This window comes from Microtus pennsylvanicus, chromosome 12 (assembly GCF_037038515.1).
Source record: "Microtus pennsylvanicus isolate mMicPen1 chromosome 12, mMicPen1.hap1, whole genome shotgun sequence".
NCBI lineage: Eukaryota > Metazoa > Chordata > Mammalia > Rodentia > Cricetidae > Microtus > Microtus pennsylvanicus.
Window position 1 is genome coordinate 12406101 of NC_134590.1, and position 27432 is coordinate 12433532.

General features: G+C 46.7%; 1 protein-coding gene across 9 annotated transcripts in view; it reads right to left on the minus strand.

Moving 5' to 3' along the window:
- Septin11 (septin 11) overlaps nucleotides 1-27432 on the minus strand; it is an 82840-nt gene that overhangs the window by 24976 nt on the left and 30432 nt on the right. For all 9 annotated transcript variants that reach the window (XM_075943279.1, XM_075943277.1, XM_075943273.1 and 6 more), the window contains exons 2-3: nucleotides 10333-10447; nucleotides 3007-3202 (exon numbers count right to left, since the gene is read on the minus strand). In XM_075943279.1, coding sequence (XP_075799394.1) covers nucleotides 3007-3202; nucleotides 10333-10447 — 311 coding nt within the window. The remainder of the gene's footprint in view (nucleotides 1-3006; nucleotides 3203-10332; nucleotides 10448-27432) is intronic.

Consider the following 27432-nt stretch of genomic DNA (forward strand, 5'->3'; position numbering starts at 1 on the left):
GAGATGTGTTCGCCCTCAAATCGCAGGGAAAAGCCGTTCTCTGTGGATTTTTTCTATGATCATTCTTGCAACATGGCCAGTGGAAACGTGACCCCATTTCCCATGATTACTGTGTGACCATGTTTTCTCTCTTTTCTCGCTATCTGTTAACCAAAGACTGTTTTCCTTACCTCTGGGCGCCTCTGCCAGGAAGCTGACTAGAAACCTGAATTGGAAGGGCAAACACTGCCCTTCACTGCTGTTTCCTAACTATAGTGGAGACAGGGATTCTCTCGGTGGGCTGGACTATCCACTTTCCAGGCAGGTACCTTACAGTTCATGGCACCTCCCAAAGGTGGGGCAAACTAATCTGGTTCTAGTTAGGGAGCAGGTCTGCGCTGGCTCTTGCCTCTCCAGATCCCCCTCCCCTCATGCCCCTCATGCATGAGTACAGACTGCCAGAGCAAGGAAGTCCTTAAACAAGACTTAAACATAACAGGAAATCCTCCCAGACCCCTCTTCCTGCCTCCTTCTAGCTAGCCAGGGCAGGGGCAGATAATGTTCCAAGAATGCCGACACGTCCCAAGTCTATAAACACACTGGGACATTCCTGAGGCCCTGAATCTATGGCAGAAAAAGATAAGCCTGACTTTGAGAAAGTGCATCCCTTCCTATACGGTTACACACTGAAGCAAAAATGCATATCCCACTTCCAATATTCTGATGGAAAGAGACTGTCCAGCAACTGCTTTTAGATAAGCCATTTAGGTTTATAGTCAATTGTCAACAACGCCTTTTGAGGCATGGGTCTAGAGCTTCAAAAGTCATTCAAAAAGGTTATGCGAGAGTTGTCAAGAAATTAAATAGGAAAAAATAATTGGTATCTAGGTTAGGTTAAAATCACACTTCCTGTCTTCGGAGTCTCCTTGGAAACTATTATTTGACCCATATGAGTCAGCTCATTTCTTAAAGAGGACTCCAGATGCAGAGATGAGGATCTGCATGTGCTAGCTTAGCTATTCGGCAGCTTGTTGCTGGCCATTGAAAACTAGTCTGAGGGGAAGTCTCGGTTAGGGTGAGGCAAAAGGAAAACCAGAGGCAGTGTTGAGGCAATGTGGTCCTTCTGCAGATGTTAGACGGAGGCCGCTGCTCAGTCCTGTGGGAAGCCTGACAAGAATCCAGCCAGGGAACACATAAACACGAAATTCCCCAACTCCCAGAAGAAATCTATCCCACAAAGAGACAAGAGACAGGCTTTCCACTGAGCATAGTCCTGTACAGCACAGGGAACAGACGCTGGCTCTGTCTCCAGCTCCCACAATGCACCTGGCTCTGTCTCCAGCTCCCATAATGCAAGTGTGCCCTTCTCCTGGTCCCCAGGATTTTCTCCTCACGTGTTGCACTTCACATTAAAATGGCCTTCAGACACAACCTCCCCACCACCACAGCTAGGTGCTGAAAGTCAGAGGGAGGTCAGACAGAGCCAGCCTGGCGGGCCCTTCCCCAGGGCAGTACAGATGGCCCACTTTGATCATAAGCAAACCAAGTCCTTTTCACTAAAGTAACAGTTGCCCACGTTACCACAGGACAGTGTCTACTGCGAGTGTTGAAAGTACTCTGCATAGAAAACAATAAAACAGACCGCATTGCTCAGCTAAAGAATGAATGACACATTTCTGTCAGGAACTGTGGTCCTTACTTTTACTGGGTACTGTTACAATATATATAGATGGCACGCATTCCTACACAAAAGATTTCAAATTCTACTTTACAGAATACATCCACAGAAATACACACGCCATTCTGAGGGAAGGATTTTTTTAAAACTCTGTCACAGACACATTTTGTAAGCAAAACATCCCACAACTGCTGAACATAAAAAGGAGTAAGACAGCCCCATAATGCAGTCACTATCCAAAAGGGTGAGATAGTCCCATAATGCCGTCACTATCCAAAAGAAGTGAGGCAGCCCTATAATGCCATCACTATCCAAAAATGTGTCTAGAATCATCTTTGGGTCCTAGATGGTTTCGGCCTTCTTAAATCGCTTTTTGTACGAGCATAACTCCTGAAGGTCTAGAGGCCTCCACACTGAGAAGGCAGGCAGTCTGCTACTGATGGAGACAGGGAAGCATCCTGGGGCAGGCAGAATACCCATGTTAGTTGTCCACCCCCCGGAAGGACCATGAAATCTACATGGTCTGGCCTTGGTCTCGTGGTTTTCTATAAATTATAAGGCTGCCATAGGCATGGTGGTAGAAATGAGGTTTTCTCTAATTGGTTTGGCCAACCTGCAAGGAAACCCACTTCACAGGGAAACTAAAGCAGGGGGTTATGGACCAAAGACTCAGCTCAGTTTGAGAACAAGTGGAACATTTTAAACAGTTAAACATCTGAAGTGAAGATGGAAGACCAGGGTCACTGACCAAGAAGGGAGAGGATGTGGCCCTGAGGACAGTTAACATACGCATCATGGCTCTCTGGCAAGTTCTAAGAATTAACAGCTTCCCTCAAAGAGAGGCAAACAGTCACTCGCGGGGAAGACCCACACTTCTGTGGCTTTACAAAGGGGCTGGGGTTTCCCAGAATAAAAACTCACTGCAGTATTTTACAGTATAGCTTCAAGTCTATGTGATGAGTCCCGATTTTAGGACCACACAGAATCCACCGGTATTGAGCGACCTCTACCTGTGCACAAACCACCATGCCAAATGCTTTTAAAACATTTCACTTCTTTAGTAAGAGTTGTTTCCCCACACATACACAGGAATTAGTAGTATAAATTACCTAGTTAGGTAATCCCCTCTGCACAGAGGAAATTTTAATTCATTCCATTGATCCAAATTCCGCATTAGGCTCAACTCCCTGACCCCCAGTTGTTATTCAGACACTATTTGGTAATTCTGCAACCAGAGTCTTCTTCAAGGCCTCTGAATGTATCTGGGATGGACCTTCCTTGAGATGGAGTTTCCTTGAACTGCCTCTCTCCTGACCCATGTCTACAGCTACAAAAATCTTCAGACATACCTGTCATCTTTATTAATCTGATCTCCAAATCCCACCGTGTCGACAATGGTTAGCTTCAGCCGTACATTGCTTTCCTGAAGTTCGTAACTTCTGGCTTTTAACCGGACACCTGGCTCGTTGTGAGTAGCGGGGTCACTTTCAAACTTGGTGTTGAATAAAGTGTCCATCAACGTGGATTTGCCAATACCCGTCTCACCTATATAACCACGAAAAGAAAACCAAAACTGGGTTAGGAGGGAAGGGCAATATTCCTGGAAATTCCACTGTGACTCCCATAGTTCTTTCTATGGATGGTCTATGGATTGAACACTTCTTTAGGAAAGCCTCTAAATCTATCAACTATTCGGCAGAAGAGGGCTTGAAGTCACAGATCAGGATATTTTCTAGTAGCCAAGCCTGATGGTGCAGACTTCCTATCCCAGCAACACAGGAGGCTGTGATAGCAGAGTTACACGTTGAACAGCTGAGTGAGACTGCCTCAGAATAAAAAGTAAACAGAAATGGCTAGGGATATAGCCTAGTGGCAGACCTGCCTGGCACACAGGAGGCCCTGGGTTGGAAAAAAGGATATTTCTAACCCCTAGATAGTCAGTACCTGTGAGTCTGCCTATGGGCACTTTGTATACCACAAGGATAAAAACTATCTTTTTTTCTCCTGAATCGGCCTGAAAAGATTATTATCAAGGAAAGATACATTAGTGGATTTAATGTTTAAAAAATGTATATGTTTCAAAACAACTCTTTGATAACAATAATCACCAAAGTTGCTAAGTTGCTACTTTGTGCCGGGCCCAAGATAGGAGGTCCCACACAGTCCCTCATTTATTCTCCCTGTTCCCCCATCACCTAGATAGGAGGTCCCACACAATCCCTCATTTATACTCCCTGTTCCCCCCATCACCTAGGCACTGGAGTTTCCTGCACTGGCACTAAGGCTCCGAATATCTTTCTTAAAGTCACAGCGTAAAGTGGCAGAGCCAGAGTTCAAACTTAGTGTCTATGGTCCTAGTGTTCACAGTTATTGTGATGATCTCTGTTATAGCTATGGCTCGGCATCTTTGCCAATTTCTCTGCTCTCCCCGCACTTTCCCCTCCCCTATACTGAGCTGAAACCAAGATAACAAATACTAGTTTACGGATTTCATGGCCACAATTGTGATGATATTTTAAGCATGACTTAAAGCAACGGCTCTATTGATTTACAGAGCTATTTCAAGCCAAGGCTGCGTGCCGGGTTCCTCATAGGCACAAAGCAGAGGGAAGGTCACCAAAACAACTGCACCAGGCAGGGAGAGCCAAATGTGAAGCCAGGATGAACTGAGGATTGTAAACCTCCAGCTTAGGACCAAGCAAAATCTCTCATAACTTTGGTTCATCTATTCCATCCCGGAGCTATGGGACAGGGAACTGAGCCTGTCGCTGCCCATGCACTGCTGAGGCCGAGGGTACTGTCATGATTAGCAAGAGGAGGAGGGAGCAATCAAGACGCACACATCATAAAATGCACCTTTTCAATGCAGTCGGCAGAATGTCCTCTTAGACTCAACATCTATCAGCCCCCCAGCAATCCCTAACCCTGACCTGGCAACCCTTCCTGCAGTCTCCTGAAGGAAAGCCGGAGTCATTTTTCAGATGGTGAAAGCCCACAGGGAAAGGAGAAATTCTAGAATCCATAGCCTTACGGCAACTTTCTCACAATATGGACAAAACTGAGCAATGAGAGCTTTACATTGCTGTAATCTTTGCTTCTCGACACAATGTAAAATAAAGTAGGATGGAGCTTTCTGGGATGCGCAGCCTGATGTGGCTTGCCACTTAGCATTGATTCGTTTCTTCAATAAAAAGTTGCTCGAGTGCACTTTCCTTACCCTGTAACCTTCCCAGTGTGTCCCCGACGGATAGAATTTCCTCACTCATCAGCCCTCAGCCAGCCAGTATTTTTCCAGTGCCTACTATGTACTTAGCCCTGTGCCAAGCTCTAGGAATATAACAATGAACTAGGCTGATACGGTGTTCTCTCATATCTTAGAATCTGGTCTAGAATGTAACCAAATACCAACCGGACGTTGCTAAGGGCGAGCTAGGGGACTATCATTCGAAGCGCCTGCGACAGCCACACTGTTCTCCTGAGCAAGACCACACCTTCTCCCCTGCGACCTCGTGAGTTGCCACAGAAACAGGACGACGTCTTGGCCTCTGACCCAAAGACAACCACAGAAGCCTGGCGCCTACAGCACTGCATAGGAGAGCAGTCATCCAAGTAGAGCGCTTCTCAAGAAGAGACAGTCAGCACACTGTCATGGCAAGAGATGTAAACAGGCCGAGATGACAAGGGAGGGAAGGCTACGAACTCATGGAGAAGGGGTTGATACAGAAGGGCAATACTAGATGCGGAGTTATAAAGCTGGTGTTTGAGGACTCAGCATCCTAATGAGGATAGGTGTGGGGATGGCAGGGTGCACAACAAACTGTTGACAGCTTGCACCTCGGTTATTGCCTGGATGTCGCTCCAGATGGCTCTGCGTCTGGCCGGATAGTATTTGAGACCGAGTTTGGTCTTCCTTACTTTGCTGAAAATGCATTTTCTTGTGCATAGTAACCACACACACACACACACACACACACACACACACACACACACACACCAGTATAAAAAAACATAAGCCAGTCTGCTTCTTCATGAGTGGCCCTTCCCAAGCCCATGATTCCCTTCCTCACAAATTAGCCATGAGCAAAACAAAATTACTGTGTGATAGACACAGATAAGAAGGAGCAGTCTCCCCGTAAGGGACGCAGACTGTGCTGGTGGCAGTGCCCACACCACCGTGCGCACCTGTCACGCAGGGACTGTTTGGGTCCCTGAAAACTGTCTCTGCAGGACACCAGCAAAGAGGCAAGCAGGGCCCCCACCCCAGAAGTTTCCAGCATGTCAAAGGTTGTCATAGAGTGACTTATTTCTCTCTCACGTTTCCCTGAGGGCAGCAATAAAACTTCCACTTACAAGGCAAGGATTCTACCCGAGCCTGCAATTCCTCTCTCCTTTTACTAGTTGAGGATGCTCGTGCCACTTGGGGATGCCACCCATCCTCTTTCTAAAAAGATACGGCTGTTGAGTGATCGTCTACACTAAGGTGGAAATTGTGAACAGTTAGCATTCCGGACCCTACTTACAGCACAAAGTTAATCTACCGGTTGCAAAAACCACTTTCCTCTAAATGTCCAAGTGTTTGGCTTCCCAGGTCTGTGCTCTCTCTGCGCTTTTAAGGGCTGTAAATAGATGCAGCAACACTAACCAAGGTTGGTTCACCAAGAGCAGTCGTGGGATGCGGCAGCAGGAAGGGTCACAGAACCAAGAGGGGTTTGTCCTTTGCAGTTCTGGGGTCCTGCTCAGGCTCCACAAGTGCTCCATCTCGTAGCTAACTGTTCACATGTCTTTGGTTTGTCTCATGTTTTTGAGACAGGGTCTCATGGCATAGCCCTGGCTGGCCTTGAACTCTGGAGATCTGCAGACCTTTGCCTCCCAGAGTGCTGGGACCCAAGGCATGTGTTATCTCTTGTTTTGACAAGGTCTTGCTTTGTAGCCTGGGCTGGTTTTGAACTCACTAATATAGCACAGGTAAGCCTAAGACTTGCAATCTCATGCCTCTGCCTCCCAAGTGTAAGGCTTAGAGGCCCACACCACCATGCCTGGCACAGGGGAGATTTTCAATGCACTGGCTGTACCTTGAAGCTCCCCTAAAGCAAAACCATGTCTTTTTTTCCCCTCCTTTCTAAAAAAGATTTACTTTTATTTGATGTGTCTGAGTGTTTTGCTTGTATGCTGATTGTCTTAGTTAGGGTTTCAATGCTGTGAAGAGACACCATGACCACAGAAACTCTAATAAAAGAAAACATTTAAGTGGGGCTGGTTTACAGCTCAGAGGTTCAGTCCATTATCATGGTGGGACATGGTGTCACGCAGGCAGGAGAAGGAGTTGAGAGTTCTACATCTTGATCCAAAGGTAACAGGAAGTGAACTGGACTAGGCATAGCTTGAGCATAGAAGACCTCAAAACCCACCCCCACAGTGACACACTTCCTCCAACAAGTCCCCACCTTCTAATAACACTCCCTATGAGGCTGGGGAGGGGCATTACATTCAAAATGCCACCTGATTGATTAACAGACAATCTACTAGGGACAGGACTCTGTAGTGGGAGGCTGCTTGTTCCCTTCTCAGCCACACAGACCCAAAATAATCACACAGAAACTGTATTATAACACTGCTTGGCCTATTAGCTCATGCTTCTTGTTGGCTAGCTCTTATATCTTAAATTAACCCAATTCTATTAATCTGTGTAACGCAACGTGGTTGTGGCCTATCGGTATGAGGTGCCATCCAGTGTCTGTCTCCACATCAGTCCTGCATCCGTCGATTTCTGTGACTATAACAAAAGGCCTGAGACAGAATAATTTTATAGAAAGTGTGTTTAGCTCACATTTGTGGAGGTCTGAAGGCATGGTGCCAGCCTCAGTTTGGTGCTAATGAGGATCTAATAATGGCAAATGTCATGACAACATGGACATACATACAACATGGAATACATATTAGAGAGCTCATGGCCAGACAGAAAGCCAGAGGCTGAGGAATGGCCGGAAAAAAAATCCTGTCATGCCCTCTCAGAAGGTCAGACACAAAGACCCAGGAGAACCACTCTCCTCCCTTCTAAGGCAAAACCTAAGTGTCTGTCACAGATGGCCCATTCTTAAAGGTTCTGCAACGTCTCAATACTGACACCCAGCCTAGGTCCCCAGCACATGAACTCAAACCACAGCCAAATCGTAGTGAAAAGAAATCTGGAAAACTTGAAGGATCACACTCCATCTTGGAAGTATATCCAGATTTATTATGGTATGAGAAAAAAATTAAAGCATGGAAACAGCGTGATCCTTTGTGTAAATCAAAACACCTGTCACCTGTGAGCGGTCCTTATCTGTCCAGGGTGTGGGGCCCCACACCCCTTTCCCTTCTGGTAAAGCCTTTCTTTCCTTAGGGAACCACTTGTGGTTTGGAGTAGATGGACCGACCTCCACTCCCAGCCAGGCTGGGCATGTGACACCACACTCAGAAAAATCTGTGATGTCCAGTGATCTGTGTCAGGGAATGGTTTGTTCCTTCCAGCCATTGTTAAGCTGGTAACTGCTGGAAGCCAGACAGCTGGAAGGAAAAGCAAGCAAAAACACAAAGAAGCTACCAGAAGAAAGCAAGATCAAGAAGTAGACAGTGTTCTGACCACATATTGCCATCCCAGGAGGCAGCTGTGTTCTCGTTCTCTCTCTGTCTCTCTCTGTCTCTGTCTCTCTCTGTCTGTCTCTCTCTGTCTGTCTCTCTCTCTGTGTGTGTGTGTGTGTGTGTGTACACACACATCCATGTGTGTCAGTGACAGCACCTGTATGAAAGCCTTGGTCTTTCCACTTTATTTGGACCAGGGTCTCTGTTGTTTTCTGGCTATGCATGCCAGACTAGCTGGCCCATAAGCTCCTTGCCTCCACCTCCATCTCAGAGATAAACTGGAATCATGAAAGCCTGCATCATGCACCAAGCTTATCCAGGCGTTCTGAACTGAAGCAAAGTGCCCATGTATGAAACAGGGTATTACTACTTACTCAGGAGAGGTGACATGGCCAGTGCTCTTTCTAACCTCACAGGACAGCATTAACATACGGAAATCCAATCTGCAGGTCGGTCACTAAGCCACTGTATGCGTACCCCGTTAGATCCTGCCCTATAGCAAGTCAGATCCCACAAGACAGCTCTCATTCTAGTGCAGGAGCCATGGCACCACTCTCAGATCAATTCACGGAACCATTTTGGAAAGGGCTTTGGGAAGGCTTGGTCAGGAAGTCAGAAGAGCAATTGGTTCAGAATTATAATCTACCACACTTTTCAATACAAAACCAGCAAATTGCTACACTAATGAAGAACTGCCCTCCTCTGCAAAGAGCACGTACCAAAAGACACAGGAGTTGGCCGCTTTGACCACATCTTTCCTGCCATTCTCTTATCCACGGTTTAAAACACGGTGCCAGAGAACAAGCTGGCCGAGAGTGCTGGCCAGGTGTCACATTCTGCATTGCTGACTTCCAGCTACATGCAACAGGCTCCCGAAGAAAAGCGCCCACTCCCCTAGTGTCCCTCATCTGAGCGGGCCAGCGTGCTTCTCACACTGAAGGCAAACCTTTCTGATTTCACCTCACTTAGCCAGGAAATCAGTCTAACCCATTCTGTTAGGTTTAGAGGGGGGAATGGTTCACGCGGCCACACGGAGGAATGCTCCTGTCTCAGAGTGATGTCTTGAGGATTATGCAAAGGAGACCATAGCAGCAAAATTCTGCGGCAAATGGGCTCAGGGCTCTTCATAAGAGCGTTTCAGGAACAGTTTTTAATCAAGATTACAGATTTTTATCTTGATTTTCGTGTTTGTCACCCTTTTCCACCTTCCTCATCTTAGTTTAAAAAGGAAGTAGCTAGAGAGAGAAAAGACACCACCACCTCCGCCACCACACCCTCCCACACCAGGGGTGACCTGGGTTAAGGCAGGACACTGGGGTAAGTAAGGTTGGAGGTGGGGCTGAATAAGACACACCGAGGTGTGAGAGTCAGATCTCTTTGGATTTTTCCCATTGTCTACAAGGAATAAAACGAAGGTCAAATCTAGATCCCAATCTAAGAGCGGCTGTAGAAGTCTAGATTATTTTGTTGTTTCTTTTTGTCCTGAGAGCTAAAGCTTGCTCAAGTATCAGAGTCATCTGAACTCTCCCTGACTCCACGTGTCTTTAGAAGGCGCTCACCGTAGTCAGGGACCCTAGGAATCCACTGCTTAGAGTAGCGGTTCTCACCCTTTCTAAGGCTGCGATCCTTTAACACAGTTCCTCACGTGGTGCTGACCCCCCAACCATAAAATTATTTTTGTTGCTACTTCATAATTTTGCTATTGTTATGAATTGTAATGTAAATATGATATGTGACCCCCCCCAAAGAGGCCGTGACCCACAGATTGAGTCACGGGGTTAGAGGCTTTTCCAGTACATACCTGAGCTACCTCAACTTCCTATAGTCTAGTGAGGGTCCAGTGCCTGCTCTCCACAAAAAATGACAATTTTTTTATAACAAAATAAGACTGACCAGCTGCATGACCACATGACAGAAATAAAGACAATTTGAGTACCACCACAAAACTGCAAAACACTTACCAAATATAGCTGGAGGAAACGGGGAAGCGGGATAAACTATCATCCGCCCGCCCCAGAAACACGCCCCCTTCATGAGGGGACACCTTCACTTACCCACACACAGGATGTTGAAACAGAATCCTTGAGAGGTGGATTTGTTGACCAGCTGGTCAGGAAGACTGTCAAATCCGACGTGGCCTGAAAGTGATAAGTTGCGTAGCTCTTCATTCTGGAAGTGAAGAGGAGACACGTTTGAGAGACCTGATCTGCATCACCAGACGTGACTGCCGCGATCCTCGTGACACAGAGACATGTCCTGGTGTCCATGCCTTCCCTGGCTTCTTCACTACCAACTCCAGGACCTCCCGCTCTTGCAGCCTCCCCAGGGGCTGCGTTCCTTGCATTAAGTGGACGGGTCCAGGAAACAGGAGCTCCTACAAGTGGCTAGTTCACACATGCAATGGTTGACAACACAAACATTTAACAGCTTCCATTATTCAAGAGAAACATCCCGTTTATCTTCTACACGTGCAAACATTCTTCCGGACGCACAAGGGGGCTCTGAGATGCTCACAGCAGAAGATATAGAGAGAGGGTTACAATCAAAGGACGCTGTTGTAACCACCATAACACAAAGTACTTAGACTCTCAACAAACAAAACCGTTCCATCTCCTCCATGTACTGTCCAGACATAGTGGTGCTTCTTCACGCGGGCTCTGCGCACACTGAACCTCCTCAGGGTGGACTGGCGGGGGCTGGGGGGAGGTAGAAGAGTTAGAGACTCATCTGTCCTGGATGACAGTGCTGACCATTTCCACAACTGTGAGCACATCTCATGGGCATTAGAGACCAACCATGAAGGTTTTCTTTCAGCAGAAACAGAACTTGCTGATGATCAATCAATTACAGGACCTTAGGCTCTTCAAGTCCGGAGGTGAACATGAAAAGCCTTCTGGGAGACAAGACTGCCGGTGTTCCAGTTATGTCACCAACGGGCTCTATGTTCAAAATACTCAAAGTGGGTGAAGAAACAAGCTTCACTGTTTGACTTACTGATGTATTTATGTACCCCCCCACCCCCCACCAACGTGTGGCCTGAGGTCTGTCTTGATTGGCTTCCTCGATCACACTCTACATTATTTTTTGAGACAGAGTCTCTCACTGAGTCTTGTGCTCATCAAATAGGCTGGGCCGTCTGGAACCCAGCTGTCCCTGAACCTGGCACTGTAGACACACATCATCACGCCTGGATTTTTACATGGAGGCTGGGGTTCTGAACTCAGGTCCTCATGTTTGTTCAACAGGCACTTTACAGAATGAGTTATTTCTCCAGCCTCACAGTTTCTTTCTTTTCTTTTCTTTTTTAGTAAAAAGGCTTTGCAAATCACTTAGTCAATAATTTTTAAAGATTTTTTATTCTACTTTTATATTGTGGGATTATGAGTATGATAATAATATAACCCAAGCAGGCTCCATTCTCAAATTTCTATGGCTACTCCATGGGCATAGAAATGTGACTCCTTAAGGCCAGGACTGATAAACTGTAGTGGTTTTGTGAACACTAGACTGGGTACATAAAATTCTGATTTTTATTAAATAAACTGAAAACTCAACCCCCTGCCTGTATGGTAGCAGCTGCAGGTTTGGTCAATGGGACAGAGAACAGATGTCATTCTATGAATAGTTTCCTTGAAACCTGCCAGCAGTAAACATAAGACCAGAGAGCAAGCTCTTAGCCTTGAGGGGAACAACACGGACCACAGCACAGCAAACAGCTTCGCACACAGGCCCAGGGGGACAACGGTCCCAGAGGATGAGAATGAGCGAGCGTCCAACAGTGCCGGACTTTCAACCCCAGTCCTTGTGCCTGCCCCTTCTTTTCAGATACCTCAAAAGTTCAATCATAGGTATTTTTAGGGTGTTTACCACATCCGCCGAGTCGTGGGGGAGGAGCGTGTAAAGTCAGTCCTAGATTATATTTAGAAATGTTTCCATAGCAGCTGTGTGGTGGCTGCTGGGCACTAGGCTTGGAGAAGCCACCATACCAGCCTTCAGTCCTGCCCAACTGCACACGTGAATGGTCCCAGAGACGGAAAAAGACAAGCAAACACGCGAGCCTATGCTTCCTCGACTGTCAATCACAATTTTAACTTCCAGGGGAAAAGCCAGGCTTGATAATATGAATTCTGGCTTGCTGGATTTCTAGATAACCAATATCCACCCATAAACCAATCCCAGGAAGGCACCGGTTGGTAATTATAGCTCTCTTCCCAGAGTCCAGAGCTCGGCATCTCATATTCTCACCGTTACCCAAAACACGAGAAACCACCCACATACCCACCGAGTATTTTTATCCCCATTGAAAACCACACACGAGTTGCAGGGTCATAAAACATTCTGGTCTTGAAAGCTTTGAAATTTAAAGCATGCTCTTTGTCCTTAGAGTATCTTGTGAGATATTTAAGATTTTAAATGTACTTTGAAATTTTATAATTTAAACCAAATTCTTCCCAGTGTTAAAGAAGAGTCACTGCCCATCAGTGCGCAGTGAGCAAAAAGGAAACAGGAAGTTCTTCACCAGCTCCACAATGGGGACGGGGACGCAAGAGTGACTAAAGGGCCAGCTGAGAAACTCACCTGGTGACTCAGACAACCAAAAGGAAGCTCTACTCCCAGGCTTTCAGGACACCCACCTAAGAACTCACTCTCCAAGACACGCAGTCCCTTCTGAGTCTAGAGACCCAAGTCTCAAAGAACTACATATATTCCCACAGACCAACACTATCACACATCTGGAAATGACTCCCGAATTTCATCCACACAACCCGCTGTTTGCCTGACTTCCAGTTCTGAACTGGGATTGGAGGGGGAGGAGGTAGTTCTCCTTGGGTTTTCCTATCTATACTGTAAATTGATACAACACTGCAAGCCTACCCCTCCCATCCTTAACTCGCCCTTCCCCAGAATTCCCTGTTTCTCTCCGTGTTAAGAAAAATCTTAAGATGGGCATCTCTACCGACGCAAAATAATTCCCATCAGACCAGATTAGACTGAACCAAAAATGCCCACGTTTAATAACTGCCACACTCCCAGGTGCATCAGGACAGCATGGCAGGGAGAGGAGCCCATGCAAACCCTGTAGACAACGTTCCTTTTATGCCTGTGTGAGTGGTCCTAACCCTCCCGGGGGAGGGGTCAGAGCTTGGCAGGCTGGGAGTTGGAGTCCGGACCAAGGCAATTCCCAGGCCAAGGGCTGGGGTCTCATTTTCAATCAAACACCCACCACTGAGACCTCTAACTCCTCAATTCTCACCAGAGATATTTCCTCTCTCACAGCCTCCCCTGGCTTCTGGGCCTTGCTTCTATCCTTCTCTAACCCTCTCTTTCTACCTTGATGCCAAAGGGGTCTCAGTACCCCCAGGTTCCCTCCAAACTCCCTGCCATCTGAAGGCTGTGCAGGTCTCCATTCTTCCTTGATCTACATCTCACCAGGAAGTACTTGGCACCTTGATGAGTCACTTTCCGAGCCTGGAACAAACCCAGGTACCTTCCCACTAGAGAATAGTGATTCCCATTTCCTCTGACCTACAAGGGCCTCATAGCTCTAATACAGACACAGCCATACTTTACGGGCCCCACTGAAATGTTACCGCCAAACTTACCTTTATTAGGAAATCTTGGGGAACATTTTGAGTAAACATTGCCATTTCCAATAAGAAGAAACTTCTGATGTTCTATGGCCATTATACCAACTAACATATCATAGTGGCTAATGTTCGAGAAGTGCTCTAAACAGAAACAAACTAATGCTGTTCCTCTCTCTCTCTCTCTCTCTCTCTCTCTCTCTCTCTCTCTCTCTCTCTCTCTCTCTCTCTCTCTCCTTTTTTGAGACAGGGTTTCTCTGTGTTGCCCTGGCTGTCCTGGAACTTGCTCTATAGACCAGGCTGATCTAGAACTCGGCTCTGCCTCGCGAGTCCTGGGAGTAAAGGCACGTGCCACCACTGCCTGCCCTGATGCTGTTTTCTTAACAACTGCATAAAACAGCTGCTAACACCCAAATTCATTTTATAAGTGAAGAAACAGAGGCAGAGAAATCAGTAATTTACCCAAGGCCGCACAGCTACTGAAGCTGAAAGACAGGAGTTTGAATCAAGAAGTGAGCACCTAGGGGCCGAGGCCGTGCACTTGGCCTTGGTGAAGACCGTGTGGGCTGATCTACGATGCTGCCAGGCATCCTTGAACACTGCGAAGCCTTCAGCTACTACAGACATCCAGTAGTTAAGATGACAACAACAAAATTCCTCTAAAATCCTGGTTCTTTGGCAACCATAAAGGCTGGAAATTGAGAATTGGAATGGGCAACCTATTCCCGGGATACTTTCGGTGCCCTGGCAAAGTCAACACACTTTGATTTCTGCAGCCATGGCAAATGAAGCCTGTAATAGAGGGCTTAGTTTTAACCATTTTCGAAACAAAAGTAGCAACAGGAAGCCACTAAGTAAGTGCTTAGAAGACCTTAATTGATTTAATGCTCCCCTTGCTAATCTAGCTAGTGAAGATTTGTTACTAGGTGAATTCCACAGCCCACTCCATCCTTAATGGAGCTGTGACCCAACTTGATCGTACAAAATAGCCAGTTTTTAATTTGATCATTTCGTTTTTGTCTTTTTGGAACATGTCTTCTTGGATATAATTATTTGTTCACCTAAAAGTGCTACTAAAAGTGTGTTGTTTTGCTACTCACTGATAAGCACTGTTCCCAGATCTAAGAAGCCTTACAATGTAGACAGGCCATAATAAACACAATACTATTGAGGATAAAAACAGGGGGACACGGGAAGGGAGAAGTAACTTTCAGCTGCAGAAATCTGGGGCACCATAGGCGGTCCCCTGAATACATCACTGAGACAAGCATGTAGCTTGTAAGAACAGTTTTAAGCGAAAGCTATGCACGTCCATGAGGTCAACCAGTGGCCAGGTGTGATGTCCCACGCCTTTAATCCCAGCACTAGGAAGGCAGAGGCAGGAGGATCTCTGTGAGTTCAAGGCCAGCCTGAAAAAAAAGAGGGCAACTGGCAATAAACGTACATTCTAAGTTTATGATCTGAAGTGTTTAAGAGATGCCCCGCTGACTTCATTATTGAAACAATATAAAACAGCTTATATAAGAATTATATAAGAAAGAATGGGCACCAAGTGGTGGACTTTAATCCCAGCACTTGAGAGGCAGAGGTAAGTAAATCTCTACTCAAACCAGCCTGGTCCACAGTGTGAACTCTAGGACAGTTACAAAGAGAAACCCTGTATCGAAAAACAACAAAGAAACAAAAAAGAATGTGTATCAACACCTAGTTGTGAGCATCTCTCTAAACTGTGTTCCACACCCTGCCCTGTGCATCCTTCCATCTGGCTGTCAACTCTGGGCTTTTTGTCATCCTGCACTGCAGCATGAACCTGTGGAACAGTTTAGAGAGACGCTCAGAACTAGGTGTTGGGATACATTCTTTTTTGACAGACCTGGGTTAGAATCCCAGCCCTTTTTCCAACTTGCTTTCTGTCTTTGTTCTCTCCCCAATAAAAATGCAGCTCTTGGCAGGACTGCATTTAATGGTCTTCAGGAAACAAGAGTTTCCTTCTCCAAGTGAGGGGGGAGGAAGAGACAGCTCCAATTCTAAAATCTGAAATGAATTAGCTCCGTGATGGCTGTTAGACATTGCAGGAGAAACTGATCGGCAAAGCTCTTGGACTAAACAATAAGTTAAAATCACTCCAGAAGAGCAGAGTGAACAAAAAGAAGGCAGGAGAGAGGCTGAGGACTCTGGAGTAGAGAGGCAGCTCCGTTACAAAGCTGGAAGAACATGGAGGATGCATTCCCGTTTGCAGAACCAGTGTTAAACGGCATCAACAGCTCCAAGGCTAGAAACCACTCTGCACCCCCACCCTCTCCCCTGCTTCTATTTTAATCCATCCCAGACTCTGGAAATTAACAAGCTTGATGCACCCAGATGGACTCTATTCTCCACATTCCAAGTGACAGACCCTTATTCTACTTTAGAGCCAAGCAGTTGAGCATCACATGTGGTTAGCAGAGTAGCCTATACCCTCTGATCCTTATCAGTGGGCGGAAGCAAGAGAGTGCGTTGCCAAGGTGATGTTTTGTTACAATTAAAACAGAAGGAGATTATGAAAGCAAGATAATTTTTACCTTTAAGGTCAAGAAAGGTTTCCACCTCTTACATATAAATTTTATTTGTGATATAATTTATGTCTTCAGAGAGCACGCTGGAGATTTTTGTGTACAGGAAAATCTTGCCATAGCCCCAGTTTGTGCACAGTAAATCATAGTGATCCAGCTGTGATTTAATTATGTGATTTAATTTAGCCAAAGGACCCTCTAAGTAGAGTCTCCGGTCCGATCTCCAATTCTAAGGGTTCCTTTGTCTGGAAACAAGAGGTACCTAAGTCCACAACTGTCACTTGAGGAAAGGCAACATGGAAGAAACTCCAGGGAGCACTGTTCTGATTGCCAGATCAAGACAGCTTCTTTACAAGAGATGGTGGCTAAAGAGTCTATCAGTCATCCTGGGATACTACAACCAATGGAGACAGTGTGTGTGTGTGTGTGTGTGTGTGTGCGTGTGTGTGCACACATGTGCACATGCATGCATTTCTCCACCTGAACTTCTCATTTCTGCTTGTTTTCCTGCAGTTAGTATCAATTAGTCAATAGTTGTAAGGTTAAGATAGCAGGCACAGCAGGAGAGGAAAGATGAATAAGGAGAGGGGAGGGGGAAGGAAGAGGAAGGAGAAGATGAAGGAAGCAGGAAGGAGGGAGAGAGGAAGAGAAGAAAAGTTTCCACCCCCATCTTCTCAATTGTCCTTTCTACTGTCTCCTGTGTCTGCAGTCTTTCACAGAAGTTTTGAAAAGGCCCCCAGTAGCTCATGTGTGAGTTGGTTATCTGTTGTCTGGGACCAGAGTGAATCTTTATTGACATGTTCATTCATCTGGCACTACACACACTGAGTAGAAATTTGTGCTAGACACCATGCTAAACACTAAGTGAAAATGCAGAGCGCTCCCACCTTGTGAAATGTGTCGGCCTAGGGGCAGGTGGGTGCTAGTCAAACAGCCACAAAGGTACTGTACGCTTACTGAGTCCCAGCGTGTGCATAAGCCAGCGCACATAAACCGTTGCTAAGTGCCCAGGATCTGCTGGTGAGGAAACAGCACCTGTAACTGTGGAGCCATACCGCAGTAGAGGGAAACCCTGTGTTACTCAAAAAGTTGAAAGTAAGGGATGCTTTGCAACTTTGTAACTCACGTAATTACTCAGACTTCAGGTAAATTCGCCATCCTACCTACCATATGTAGAAACATGTACAAATACCCAAGTACTTCTGAATACTAAGTAAGCAGTTTACTGCAACAGAGTCAAGTGCTGGCTATATACTTTAGGCTGTCTAGTCAGTGAACACCACGAGTCTCTCTGGGAAGAGGCATGATGGATGAGAGGAGGCAGAAGAGGTCATACGTACAACTTCAAGCAGAGCACAGACGTACCCATATGACAGCATGAATGGAAAGCACAGGTAAGTAGGGGATTTTCCTAATAAACATAGACAGTATGTTCCTTTGCTGTCTCTCCTCCCCCATGAGAGGGGAGGAGAGGAAACCTCTTCATTTTAAGAAGTTTCTATTTGATGGTTCTGTTGCAGGAGGACAGATAGATATGCTACCCGGCTGAAGAAAAAATGCAGATTCTCTTGCAAAATGTGACTACGCCACCTCCCAGCACCTGAAGAAATCCTGACCTCACAAACTGCCCAAGAGCTCAATTTCCCCCAAGTACTCTATCTCAGCATTTCTGTAAACACATGCCCTTATCAACTACAACCCAAAGAGAACCGAGTCGGTCTCAGATTCTCTTCTTAAGAGAGACCGGCGTGTAGATGAGATCTGCGCACGGTTCCCAAGCCAAAGGGAAAGCAAGGGAATGCGAGTTACTGACCCAAACCACAACTATGAGCCCACACGGAATCCTTTCAATCCGAGGCATTGCTGGGCCGACTTTCAAAAATACAAACGTCTCAGGCTTCTCATTACCACTGAGGGTCACATTCCTGAAGGATGATTTGGATAACACTTGCAAGTCTGCTTGTCATCTATACCATGAAATCCAAAGGCTGGAGCCAAGAAAATTCCCAGGGAAACTGTTCCACACACACAGCAGGATGAGCTAGAGAGAAGGGAGGGAGGGAGGAAGGCCAGGGGGGGGGGGCAGGGTGGGAAGAAAACAGTGTAGGTTTCTCTTCCAGCTATGGCTGGAACTGAGAAAAAGGGTGTCCGGGGCCTGCTCCCAGGTCAGAGTCAGGTAGCTGGGGGTAGATGCCAGCCCCAGGGGCACGCTAGGAAACTCTGGGTGACAGCCAATTCCGAGTACTCTATCTTTTGGTTGTGAGCCCTGAGCAGTTGAGCCAGCACTTCAGTCCCTAAGGGTTACTTCTAAGTAACTTCCCCTTTTAAAAGATTATTCAGGAAAGGGATGAACTATGTTTCTCCAGATCTTGGGAGTGGGGTAGAGGTGCCTCTTTTGTGGAGAAAACCAGAGTCCACTTTGGCCCCTTTCAGACTTTCCCCTACACTCTGACATGGTTAGTGGGGGGGCTTCTTAAGTCCTACCCACCAAGCTGGCTTCCCCATCTGTGGCCAAATGTAATACTTCAAACACCGGCATATCTGTTTTGTTTTATTTTTTTGACAACCTCTTCCTGCCGTGTTCTCTTACTGGTATCTCTGCGGCCAACCTACCAGCTAGTGCCTACGAAGCTACACCTGGAAAGCCAGGAATTCGCAGGTGCTGCCTTTTCCTAACCTTCTCCACCTAGACCTCGCTCAAGCCTGCCTCCTGTGTAGTCATTGTCATCCCTCAGGTGAAGACTTGGGCACAGCTGGCTTCTTGTACAGCACAGGGCCAGGGAAACAGAGGCAGAGCACTGGAAGAATCAATGCCCTTCACCACACACAGACTGGGGAAGAGCTCAGATGGGTGCTGGTAAAGTCTTCTACAAGGGGCCTGAAAACACCACACTAGGCTCACCCTGTCTTCTTTACACCCAACCTTCAGCTAAACAAATTCCTAAATGGATCTTTCCTGAGAGCGGGCTGTTTTGTCTAGGGCTAGCGTTTCGGCTTCATTCCTTCCAAAATTAGATTTTTCAGATACCAGTTAGAAAGGACACTGCAGGAAGGCAGACCTCAGCCAGGAGCACCCAAGGGCACTACGCCCCAACAGCGCCTTCCAACCCTAGATGGCAAATAACCACCCAATGTGATGACCCCAAAAAATACAAGTGGGGGCAAAACTTCCCTTGCAAACATAATGTTGTTCAAAATGTCTGTTTAAACTCAGAGGTCCGATCTAACTGGAAGCCAAGAATTAACAACAACAAAAAGCCATTTCTTGCATTTCTAGAGATCACAGCCTTCCTGCTGGAGTCTGGGCGACTAACGCCTACAAAAGTGCTGACCGGAGCAAAGTCCCATGTTTGGGAACGACAGGGTCCGTGTGTGCATTCCAGGAATGCTTACGTTTTAGAACACTGCTGGAGGAAGAAGGATGGGAGGGAAGCAGCGCGACAAACAAGCACAAAGTATGTGCAGGGGCACAGTGGCACAGGGGCAGATGCTGCGGCTGTCACCTCTGCACCACCTCCCCATCACAGCCACCTGGAACACTGGTGCACCCAACACGGAGCACCCACCACTCAGAGCCCTCGGGGTTTCCAGCGGAACCACACAGCTGCCACACAATCCCTCACTGGGATCACGCTGGTCCTTCCTGCTGCCTTACGACAGACTGCGCCTTTTAGACATGTTTTCCAAAAGCCGGGGTAAATTTGCCACCAGGAGAACTAGGATGCCGGAGTCAGCTGGAAGTCTCCCCCCTGCCCCCCAATTTTTATGCACCATTCTATTCCTCACGCTCAAAAATCCATTCCCCGGCATTTCCTGTTTCAACAACACCGTAGCTTAGTTCATATATTCTGTTTGCCGAGTGCATTAATCAGCAAAAACTAAAGCATGGATGGGACACTTCCTTCCCTAAGCCACCATTTCTACCACCGGACATAAATTAGCACTTCCTTTTTCAAAGATACCATTTACTTCTGTCCCTTTCTTAAAAGAGGGGCGGGGTGGGGGGGTTGATTACGGTAATGAACATGAACTGGCAATCTCTCAGAGACAAGTGAGGCCAACTCTGAAACAGTCAGGGCAAAAGTACCAGGGTTGGTCTTCAGCCACAACCTGGCCACTCTTTCCTCCCCATGTTAGTTAAGACTCCATCTTCTCAAACACATTGTAACACCTGATAATCGAAGAACTGTACCCAAAGTATCTCAAAGTATAATAAATACGCTCTCAGGACATAAACACACAAGTGAACACCTGACCTTATTCCACAAATAGCACCCAATGATTACGGCCCAAATTCACCAACCCTTGGAAGGGCGGCATGATGGCTTAGCCTCAGGTCTGATGGACAACTGCCAGGAAGGAACAGAGATTGTTCACATAAATTTGGGGTACATATTCATTTCTACTGTTTGGAATACACTCGCTTCTAGCTCTCTTAGTTTCACAGGTCATGAGTTGGGGATCACAGGGCTGGGGTCTTTGCTCAGGAGACCACAAGGCTGGCACCACAGGCTGACTGAGCTGGGCTGAGTTTTCACCCACAGGCTCCAGGGCAAGGTCTACAAACAAGTGCACTCAGGTGATTGACAGATTTGAGTCCCTGAAGACAGAAGACTATAAAGATGCCTTTCCTTGTTGGAGGGTGAGGTTGGTGCTAAAGGTCACCACAGTTTCCAGCGGCTACCCCCCCTCAAAGCCAGCAATGCAAAGTCTCCAGGAGTACCTCTCTCACTTGCGGTCACCTTCATCAGGAAGAGTTTCTCCTGGATAATCTCCACTTTTAAGTAGACTGCTTTAGAACTAAACCTGCTCACTCTGGTGCCAAGTCCCTGGAGATTATCGAGTGTGTGTTTCCTGGGCAACTGGGGTCGTGGACCATCTCAGGGTTCTGTCAATCTGGGAATGCATCAGGATGGGACATAATCAAGAATATTACTTCCTCAATTCAGAAAGGAACACAACCAAGTTTCTAGAGCAGGGACGGACATTAGTAATGGCAGAGCAAACTAGACTGCCCCAGGTCAGTGTGCCGTCTGCCTCTCATTTACACTGGGACGGTCCTACATGGCCAAGGACTGACTGGCTGGAGCCTCTCTGCTTGTGAAAGAATTTAGTGCAAAAGAACGTTGCAAAGAGGTGCTGGCTGTGTGACAGGAATCCTAGGGACTGAATGATTACTCAGAAGATAAATCAGTGCGATAAGAGAGAGAATGACTTCCAAGGGTTTTATGATGAATTATAGTGCAAAGGTTATAGGGTTAGGTGATGGCCGTTCACATAGCCAAGTAAGTCAGCAGTGATCAGAGGCACAGGAAACAGAAACAGAATGGAGTGGTTGCAGAAATGACCAGAGATTAGAGGAAAGAAAAATGCTGACGTTGATCATGAAGGCACCAAGAAAAGAAGTCCAAAGACATGGGAAGAAGGAACTGGAAAAGGAGAAACACCAGGAGCTGAGGCCCAGGGACTCGCGAGAGGCTTCGCGGTATAGTTTGCTAAAGGCTTCTTGGAATAAAGCATCATAAAGACAGAGCCAAGCAGTGGACCTTCATACACAACAGACCTGCCACTGCATGCTTCTGCGCTGTGTGGAAAGATCCAGAAACATCCAGTGAGCAGGCGTGTTGGGAAGAGTCCTGATTTCTCCCACCCAGTGTGCCCTGAACCTATCTTCCCATCCTCTAGCAGAACAAGGACTCTCGAGTATAGAACTGTCTTCTAGCCAAGGCTCTAGCCCACATTACCAGGCTGGTCAGCCATCCAAATAGTTTGCTATTTGATGCAAACTTTCCCCGGGGGGTGGGAGGGAGGCCACAGCTTGCAGAGAACTTGACAGAGTTATAGCATCTCCTCATTACAGCTATAACCCCTGTCCTTCTAGATGCACTGCGGGATTTCATTTCTTTCTTGGTCTTCTTTTCAAATAAAGGACCCTCCGAATCCACACTCCCAGTAGCATAAGGGGCAACTTTCTACCTGGCAAGGTTAACAGCACATCTCAGAAGCGTCCGCCTAGCTGGAAAAGCAAGCCGGCTAAAGGGTTTTCTCACATATGTCAGTGTGCTCGGGGAGGCAGACCCAAGAATGCACGTCATTTTCGAAGTGTGTGCTACTGCCGAGTGGTTTTAAATGTTGGCTTTCTTGTCTTGATCAGCTACTGGAAAACAAGCCTTGTTTTCCCAGGCTGCCTGCTTGGACTGCAAGAATGTTCCCACAGTGCCCTCCGCCCTCCATTGTCACCGAACCTCACAGAGGCATTTTTACTACTTTTTCAGGCGGATGATCCAGCAGAACTCTGGGACAACTTCTCTTCGGACAGTAACTCTATAAAAACCCCAGCAGCTCTCAAAACCAGTTGCTGAAACACATGACACCACAGGCTCTCACTCCGAGCAGGTTATCACACAGGCAAAGGGCTGGGTGGGCAACCCAGACGCTCACTGATGGCATCCAGTTCCCCTGCAACACTCAGATTAATTGATTAAAAGTTGGGGGAATCTATGACGGGGACTATTTCTGACCGCCTCTAATAACATGATTACAGGGAAGGATCACACTGAAATCAAAACCCAAAAGATGATACGGCCCAGCAGGAGACCACGCTTCTTAGATTCTGAGGAGAAACCTGTGAGAAAGTTAACTAACCCAGGGTGAACAAAAGACCAGAATTAGCATAAGGCTTAGGCCCTGGTCCAAGTAGCTGCCATAAAACACTCCCACTGCCAAGTGATTTATCAGAATAACTATTATCCAAGCAGAGAAAGTGAAAGGCAGGCCAGGGAGTAATCGACAGTCAACACTGGCAAAACTAAGGACTACCTTGGCCATGTGAATTGGAGAAAAATCCAAGTCTCAAGACCTGTCTTTTCAGACAGGACCAACCTGCCTATCTTCCTGTAATCATAGCTCCAGCTAAAAAAACCAAACCCTTTTGCCACAACTGTGCCTAATGTCAGTGGTGACCAGGAGCAGGGTTAGCACAATGTGGCAGCTGCAACCACAGGTAGGGAAATGAGGCTTGGCAGCTCCTCCTGGGATGGATCCTTCACCGTCCAAATCCCTCCCACTCGAACCACATACTAATTCATGAGACATTGCGACAGACAGACCGATTCATGGACACCTGGAGATCACCGGAAAGCCAGATATATTTGGACAGAGAACCTGATGAAGCCTCAGTCACCATGGAGGGTAGAAACATAGTAACAGAGTAACAAAGGTGTCATACATTTTATCTACTGCTCCAGCCCCAGGGTGGGAAATCAGTTCAGAGCTGAAAGAGGCTGACGTGGACACCAGAACACTCACAAAAGAACAAATGAATCCCCCGCCCGCCATACACACACACATAAATACTTTTTGAAAAGGATTTTGTTTCCACTATTATGAGTATGAGTACTTGCCTGTATATACATATGTGCATCATGTGTGTGCCTGGCTCCCAGAGAGGCCAAAAAGGGTGTTGGATCCCCCGGAGGTGGATGATGATTGTGAGCTGCTGTGTGGGTGGTAAGTGAACCCCAGTTTTTGCAGGAGGAGCTAGAGCTGAGCCACCTTTGTGGTTGGACTTTCCTTTGGACCACCAGCTCACAAATAATGACATGAAGACTTATTATTAATTATCAAAGCTTGGCCTCAGCTTAGGCTTTCTCTCACCTAGCTCTTATACTTTCAATTAACCTGTTTCTATTAATCTACGTCCTGCTACAGGCTTGGTCACCTCTCCTCTGTACCACATGTCTGCCTTCTTCAGTCTCTCGTGTTGTGCCTAGATTTATCTTGAGTTCCTCTTTCTCCCCAGAAGTCCCGCCTATTTTCTCCTTCCTAGCTATTGGCCAGTCAGCTCTTTATTAAACCAATCACAGTGTAAACAAATATTCCACAACAATATTTCTGGCACCCAGTTCTACCACCCAAAGAAGCAAAAATGAGTCTAACATTTCCCTTAACCAACCAACAGACATCCGCAGACCACTACCCACTGAGGTCAGCACTGAGCCTACACTAGCAAACCAGACAGGATCCCTGAGGCTGCTGCACCACCTACCCTCTGAGGTATCAGTATACCCCCTCCCACCACCACCAAGGGACAGCTATAGCAAGCACCAGACCCAGCACCTATGACAACACTCCCACCCTCTAACCCTGTGAGGCACATGGTTTTGGTCCCTTTTCACAGATGAGGAAACCAGAACTCAATGAAATGGCAAAGCCAGAGCTTAAACCAGTGCTACTAGAGTCCAAATCTGTCTCCACTCACGCCTTACACAGCATGACAACAATCAAACCTTCTCAAAGGAGGCCCATGCACCACCCACCTGTCAGCTCCAGTGCATCCTTGAGCCTGTAGGCAAAATGCTGCATTCTCCAGGAAGTGTCTCCGCCTTCCTTTTTATTTGACAAATGCCTACCATATTTGGGCCATCACATCTTACAACTAGCAGTACGCTGGGTTTTCATGCTTGTCGGGGCCCCAGCAGAATGTTTCTTGAGAGCAGGAATTCAGGGTTTCTTATCCATCTTACTTTGAACTGTCCATACCATAATACATAGCATCTGGAACAAGGGCTGTATGTTTTCAGACAGTGGCTACAGAGATGAAATTGTCAGAAAGTCTATCTGCCCTGCTTTGCCCAAGCATACCCAAATGTGACTGAGCAGCAATGAAGAAGACCTGCAGCACACGGACTGGGCTGAGATGCCTCAGGCACATTTGATGGAGGTCAAATTTAAGGGAGACTTTGGAAAGCAAAAACTGAGCCATGAATGCTCTAAACACAGCTGCAGTATGGACTCTTCAAAGCTCGGCCCCTAACCACTGTAAGGATCCAGTCAGAAGCAGGCTGAAGCCAAGTCCTTGTCGCCAGGATATGAGCAGCCCTAGAGAGTCTATAAAACTATTTCTTGGTAGCCTTTTATAAACAAGTGTGACGTGGCTATATGCTGACCAGAGCGGAGTACCCACAACCCCACTGGGGGTATCACACTATCTTCTGCAGGCTGCCATGTGGGAGCTTACGTGGGAGAGAGCGATGGAAGCTAAGGGGCAGGGGCACAGCAGGCAGCAGGAAGGAGAAGAATCTGAGGAGAGTCCACAGCTATTGCTGGAATGGATTCCTGAAGGCGGATCTCTGTGAGTTCGAGACCAGCCTGGTCTACTACAAGAGCTAGTACCAGGACAGGCTTCAAAACCACAGAGAAACCCTGTCTTGAAAAAAACCAAAAAAAAAGAAGAAGAAGAAGAAGAAGAAGAAGAAGAAGAAGAAGAAGAAGAAGAAGAAGAAGAAGAAGAGCAGAAAGTCTGGGCCAGGACCACACTGCATACACAGAATTCCAGGCCTCTGAGGAAAAGGAATGTGAGTTCAAGGCCAGCCTGGGCTACAAGTGGCCCCCCTCTCCAAAAACAAAACCAAAAAAGGAGTAAAACTTCTAATCTAAAGATCACGGATCAAGGTTAAGCAGCCTACAGCAACTACTCTTCCTCTCACGGTGTAAGATCTCCAAGGCTCCACTCGCCTTCGTGGAGCTGCAAGCAGAGGCCTGAAGGGCAGAAGGCGGCGGGAGGCAGCAGTACAACTGATTCAAACCACATGCTGAAGCATGGAGATTCCTATCACCCCCTCCTTGGCTTCTGACAGACCTCTCACTGAGGAACAAGCACACTGGTGCAGCCAGCCCTCTGGGCAGTTAAGAGAGAACAACTATTCTCCACACTCCTACCTCCCACATGGAAGTCATCCACCTCATCAAGTTAGTACTAAAAAAAGAAAAGATGAACCTTTGGGGAAAGAAGCCATTTCCACATCCATTCCCACATCCTGTTAGAGGAAAAGTGAAGGAGGCTTACTGTTGAGAATTTAAAATTAGACATGTGCACACACTTACACACACACACACGCACACATGTGCACACATTTGCTGATGGAACACTGTTATATGATTCTGAGCTTATGTAAAAAAAACACAAACCTATGGGGCTGGCAAGATGGCTCCGTGGACAACGGCACTTGCCACAAAGGCGCAGTGACAGAACCCAAAGTTGCCCTTGATTTACATGTGTTCTCCCATCAAGTACATACATGTACACAATAAAAATAAATTCAAAATTTCAAACACCTTTAGTTATTAGTAAGATTTTATCCTCACCGACTAACACTTAGTTCCCGCAGCCTGGGCTAGGCTGGGCTTCAGGGAATTTCACTTAAATTGTTTTGGTTGATATTTTATTTACTCAGGCTCCTTTCCCTGAAGGCATTTAAATTCTACTCACATTCTTGAATGTGCACTTTTCTGTGGCTCCCAATTGGGAACGAAGTTCAAGTCACCAGCCAATATGGCACCAACACAGAAGGCTCAGTGTGCTGGCCTTCCAGTGAGCTCCAGAACCAAGACACGAGTTTGCCTGGACCTTCGAAATCCCATCCAGTTGTTATCTACTTAGGCACTAATAATAATTTTTTTCATAAGTGCAACCAATAGAAACACCTTTTAAAAGCAAACTTGAATAAATTTCCAATCACTTATTGTGTGATATCATATTCTCTGCTGATGAAGAGCTAAAGCACAAGTAATAAAAACCCAGATACAGAAACTGGGGTTCAACCTAAAAACCAGAAAAGCAAAGCATCCAAGTCACTAGGGAAGTCTTACCTCTGCCACGGCTGGGCGACTGCAGACTAAACAGATAGCCTCTCTCTCCTCGCATTTCACATTCCCTCTAGTGCTGGGATGAAGGGTGTGCAACTCCCTAGTGCTGGGATGAAGGGTGTGCAACTCCCTAGTGCTGGGATTAAAAGCATAGGCGGCTACCACCTGGATTTATTTCTATGTTGATCTTGTATAGCCCAGGGTGGCCATAAACTCACAGAGATCCATCTGACTCTGTCTCCCAAATCCTGGGATTAAAGGTGTGTGTCACCATTGCCTGACCTCTAGCGGCTTTGCTGTTGGTCTTCAGGCAAGCTTTATTAAAATACAAATAACGCACCACTATAAAGATCAGCAGTCATTTTTCCCT